Source organism: Chaetura pelagica, unplaced genomic scaffold (genome assembly GCF_000747805.2).
Source record: "Chaetura pelagica isolate M959 unplaced genomic scaffold, ChaPel_1.0 scaffold150, whole genome shotgun sequence".
In the NCBI taxonomy this organism is placed as follows: domain Eukaryota; kingdom Metazoa; phylum Chordata; class Aves; order Apodiformes; family Apodidae; genus Chaetura; species Chaetura pelagica.
In genome coordinates this window covers 1456851-1462305 of record NW_009952052.1, presented here as the reverse complement: position 1 = coordinate 1462305, position 5455 = coordinate 1456851, and the positions used below count along the sequence as shown (strand labels likewise).

At 37.9% G+C, this 5455-nt stretch overlaps 1 protein-coding gene across 1 annotated transcript in view; it reads left to right on the top strand.

Annotated features, from left to right (window-relative positions):
• Positions 1 to 5455, top strand: part of LMBRD1 (LMBR1 domain containing 1) — a 72317-nt gene that overhangs the window by 38582 nt on the left and 28280 nt on the right. Inside the window, exons 9-10 of the mRNA XM_010003460.1 lie at positions 2078 to 2203; positions 4573 to 4725. Of these exons, the coding sequence (XP_010001762.1) occupies positions 2078 to 2203; positions 4573 to 4725 (279 nt within the window). The remainder of the gene's footprint in view (positions 1 to 2077; positions 2204 to 4572; positions 4726 to 5455) is intronic.

Sequence of the window (5455 nt, the reverse complement as noted above, 5' to 3'; positions counted from 1 at the left end):
CAGCAGCGGGGCGGCGAGCGGCTTTGGGACCGCTGCTTTGGCGGCTTGTCGTGGAGCGGCTCCCAGCAGCGGCGGTGGGTGGCAACACGCGGCAGGAAATGGCGGCAGCAGGCAGTGTGTGCAGAGGACCACACTGAACACGAGGAGAGAACGAGAGAGAGAGAGAGAGAGAGAGGGGCGTGCCACGCTGCCTCTTTTATGGGGTTTTCTGCGCTCCCGATTGGCTGGGTTTGTATTTCTGGGCTTTTCAGCCAATCAGACGGGACCTAGTCCCGCCCCTGCTTCCGGCCGTGGCTCCTCCCCCGTAGCAGCTGCTCCCCCACACAGAGGGTTCAGTGCCACGTGGAGACGCCATTTTAAGTCAGTTTTGTCAGCTGACTCAAAGGACATTTCATGTTCGTGTAAGGAAATACCTGGTCCTTCACAAACAGGTACCACAGTTCCTTGGGTTTGAAACCTTTTGAGAGTCACATATGCTGTCTGCTTGTTGAACTTAACTGACACTTTTATAACAATTACTGGGAATTGTCACTGTGAGCATAAGAAATCTAATTCCACAGTAAGTGAACAAGGGTATCAACCACTACAGTTCTTTTTTGTGCTTTCATAGCCAATACTTGGAGGAAGGTTACTTGAGGTCAGGTACGGTCACTCTCAGGTGAAACTAAAGATTGTGGACTCTGTGCCTGATATTTATATTGAAATGGTAATTAATAAGTTTGTGTGGTTTTGAGCTGCAGTATTACCATATAAGACCCCTTTGTAAAAGGGGCTTAGAAGTGGATGTTGGTGGCAGGGTATAGGGCATGTTGAAAATACAACCCCAAAATGGACAAGAGTGTTGGTTTTAGTACAACTTACAGGACATTAGTATTTCTGTGTAGGTCCTTATACAGGTCAAATTAAGTCTTGTGTAGAGAAAGCTCATGTAATCTGTCAACCTGTATGATGACATTTATAACACACTAGCATTTGTGTTAGATCTATTTTCAGTATGAAATACAAAGCTGTGCTTAAAGAAAGGAGTGGTATTCCTGTGAAAATCTATATAAAAAAGAAATCTATAAAACTGCCTATTTCTGAATTTACTATATGTTCAGATACCAAGCTTTCTAGAGGAACTGTGTGTGCTAATTGTGATTAAGAAAAAACTGAGAGAAAACTTGTCCTGCTGATCTCTGTACCAAGAACATCATACCACCACCAATGTCCCTCTCACAGTAAAATGAATAAAGTCTGTGGCTAATGTCTCTAAACTGCTTGGAGAAGCTTCTGACCTTCGTCTAGATCTGTAAGACTCATAGGGCAGTAGGGAGGAAATAATGACATTTTCTTGTCTATCTTGCCTTATATAGGTTACTACTTATATTAGTGGAAAGCTTATAGACTGCATTGGAAAAATCTGAATTTAGTGTTGATATAGAAGTTGGCAAACACTTAGAGTGCTATAGAACTTATAACTGGGAGTAAATGCCAACAAAATTGGTTAATATGAATGAGTATATAAGCAGTCTTTGAGTGTAACTGAGTTTAGGTTTCACTGAGCTTTTATTGTACCTTTTTACTGCAGAAAGTTGTTATGTTTTTTTTTAGTAAATCATGTATTAGTTTTTAATTTAAGTAGAAAGTGGTAGACTACTGGCCACAAAGAAATTGTGCATACTCCAGCTTCTAAAATTCTTTAAATTCAATAGCTAGAAATTTCTGAATGAAACGATGTTTGGTTATGATCTAAAGGAAGAAGGTTAAGATTTTATGAAGCTACATGATTTAACAAAAAAAAAACGGGCAAACTTGTTTAGTGTGCTATACTTTTATGAAATCTTAACACATGTTATTGTTTCACTGATAATGAGACATTTAAGTAGTGTTGGAACAATGCAGGACACTGGAATCTGTATGTTTGTTGTGATTTGCTCAAAATGAAGATTATTGATTGGCTTACTAAGGGTTTGTGAAAGGAGGTGAGGAGAGAGAAAACCAGCAGTGATACCTTAAGGCTGCTATATATTGTAGCTGTATCAGATGAAAATACATGGCAGATAACTTGAGTATGTACATGTCTTTTTAATTTTAGGCTTATGGTATGTCAGCTTTGCCTCTAAATTTGATTAAGGGAACTACCAGTGCAGCTTATGAACGATTAGAGAACACTGAAGATATTGAAGAAGTGGAACAACATTTATCAAGGATTAAATCAAAGGTATGGGCTTCACTGTTCTTACTTTCTTATTTTCTTTCTAGTTTGCCTCTAGTTTATGGTCATGGTTAGTTTTTGTTCCAGAATGTATAGTGAGTCAGAAGTGACTGGCTTGGTTATTTGAGTTATTTTGAAACAAATGTGGTCACTTGTGTAGTGGAGAACAAGTTTTCTCAGTCCTGTAGCAGTAGTTATTTATGTCTAGTTAATAATGGTGCTGATGAGTAAAATTTGGACTTCTCCAGTCCTTCTTGGATATATTGAAGAGTTAATTTATAGAAGCTAAGAATATTAACCTCAGTCTGCTACCAGATACGCATCCAATTTGTTTGTACTTACTCAGTGTAGTTGTGAACACTGGATACTTGCCACATGGAGCTGGCATGAATTAGATTAATCAAATTATTAATCATGTTAATGAATAAATTACAGCTCTAGATATTCTTGCATCCCAGTTAATGTACCTTGCTGTTATAAATAATGTCTTTATAAAAAGTGTACATACAGAAAACTCTGTTCAGAGTCCTAAACATTGCTAGAATATTAATATCACTCATAAACCCATGATGGTTTTGCAGCTCACTGAAATGTTGTGCCTAATGTGAGCAGGACACTTAACAACTGAAGAGCGCAACTGAAGGAATAGATTTGTTTATGTACAAGGTGCTAGGTATAATTCACCCTTTTCCCAGTCAATTTCAGAAAATGGTTTGACCTGTGTTTCCATAGTCCTGATTGGAGAAAAGGGACCGTAAGATGCATCCCTTCCGTCTTGGCAGCCCATGGATGTTGTTTTTCTGCTCTGTGATAGCAGACCTTGGCAGTGTTGAAACAGTTCCAACAGTCCTCCCTTGATACTTTGCTACCTCTACACAGTGTGGGCATCTTCAGTGTTCTAGAAATCTTATTGCATAATGAAACCTAAACCAGTAGTGTCCTGCGGCTGAAATTGTAAACTTCTGGGTTTGTACAGGGTACTACTAGAGCAAAGGCACCTGTATTACTGAAATCAATATGAGGAAAATTACAGAAGGCTATGGTGGATTATGAGACTTTGCAAGCAGCTAGTCTTGCTGTTTGATCTAGTTAACAAATAGGATCACAAAATAGAAAGTCTGTTATGTCTATATTTTAATATGACCACTAGTATAAAATAATTTTCCTAAGCTTATGGATTATAGTCAGGATTCTACATTGGTGTGTAATTGAAATCTTAGTTTTTCAGCTACATTTGCATGAGATTAGTAAGAAAGTGAGTGTTACTGAGGGTACTGTACAGTGAAAGCTAAACATATGAAATAGGCTATTTATCTAATGAAGAAATTCAGTACGTACTGTGGCCTTCTGGTATTAGTACACCTGGTAGCTCTCTTTCATTAACCTTAAATCATCAAAGCTTGGACTTGCAGCTTGGGAGCTTGGACTGTTTCCAAAAGTCTTTTTCAAATCACTCAGGTGTTACAAAGGGTATGGAGGATTTGTTCCTGTTCAAAGTACATTGTGATCTCCAATTTGTTACATGTGCCTAGAATGTGGTCTTATTCTTGGAACCTTTTTGAGAAGTGTATCTACAATAGACTTATAGACTTGCTTTACCTTCACTGGGTGTTCAGTGTTTCAGCATTTGCAGGAAGGCTCTAAATAAGAGGAAAAAAATTGATGTCGTAAAACTCTGAGAATCTTTTTAATCCAAGGATCAGTTTGTTATACAGTAGCATCAATGTTCAAAACTATTTTGGTCTAGTTACATAATGCCTATTTTGTTGCTTTTGCTTATTAGTGTGTAACTGAGATTTAAGGATATGCTACTGGTTTTAAAGAGGGCAGTGGTGCCCACTCAGTGTTTAGAGGCTCAGAATTAAAGTACATTTTAAATTGTTTGATACTTACGTTTATCTGAAACACTCAACTCATTATTGGTGTAATGGTGCCTCTTGTTTAGATTTCTGAAAGGTTAATTTTTGGAACAGCAAATCATCCTGTTCTTGCAAGTACAAGAAACATATCTGGTACTTGTAGTAGGATGTTGAAAATAAAATTCAAATGTCAAGCTTAATTCACTGGCTTAATTGTAGAATTTAATTGGAAGGGACTTCTGAAAGTCATCAAGTTCAACCCTCTACACAAAGCGAGGACCACTTTCAGGTTAGATCAGGTTATTCAGATCACATTTGGGCATTTTAAGCATTTCTAGCCATGGAGACCACCCATCCTGTTAAAATTTTTTTACCATCCTTGTTGCTGTGCATGGAAATGGTGTGTATTATGTGCTACAAAGCCTTTAGAACTGTTGTAACTCAGCAAATTTGAGCCAAGTTTGTTTTCTTGATTCAATATCACTTAATCTCAACACATTATGTTTTGGTAACCAGTGCAGAGATGGTCGGCCTCTGTCATCCAGGGATAGACGGTCTGTACAGCAGCTGGAAGAGAGACTAAGGACGCTTCGAAGAAGAGAGAGGCATTTAGAGTCCATTGAGAAAAGCTGGTGCACCAAGTTCTGTGAAGCCATCCGACCTCTAAAGGTAGAAGTTTTTCTCACGTTTTGAGACTTAAATCGGAGTAATTTCCAGCTTTCTTCTTCCCATATAAACCATAGGTCAATTTTATCAATTACCAACCTGATACCAATTGCTTATTTTTTTAATTTATTATTTACACAATGACAGCCCCATAGCAAACTGAGTTCTTGGGAAACTTACTTCATCTGAAGTATAATTAAGATTGTAAAGGATCAATTCCTAGCTGACCTATTATGGTGCCACTGCCATGGAAAGTATGAATATTTTACTTTTTATCAGGCATGTGAAAATGGGAAGAAGAGATGGAAGAATGCTGTAGCTGTCAGGTAGCTTAGGTTAATCTAAATTATCTGTAGCCAGCAGAAGCTAGAAATACTTTGATTTGGAATGAATATGTTGCCAAGTAATTATTTGATCCTTAGTAAACTAGCTGTGTAGAACTTAGATCTTGATACTTAACCAGTGCAAAGGAAACTGTTACTGGGGTAAAACTTTGATCTTGTTCTTTTTGATCTTAGCACTTTGATTTGTAGTAGATAACTGGGTTTTAAAAAATAGTACTTCTATGGAACATCAGTCCAAAATCATGGAAGGCGTTATAAAGAGAATAGTATACTCATGACAGAGTGGTACACTTGAAGTCTAGCAAGGGAGAGGTAAACTCTTCTCCTGTCTAATCTTAAGGATAATAAGGACTTTGTGTAGGTGTATCAGTCTCTCCACCTCCTGCTGA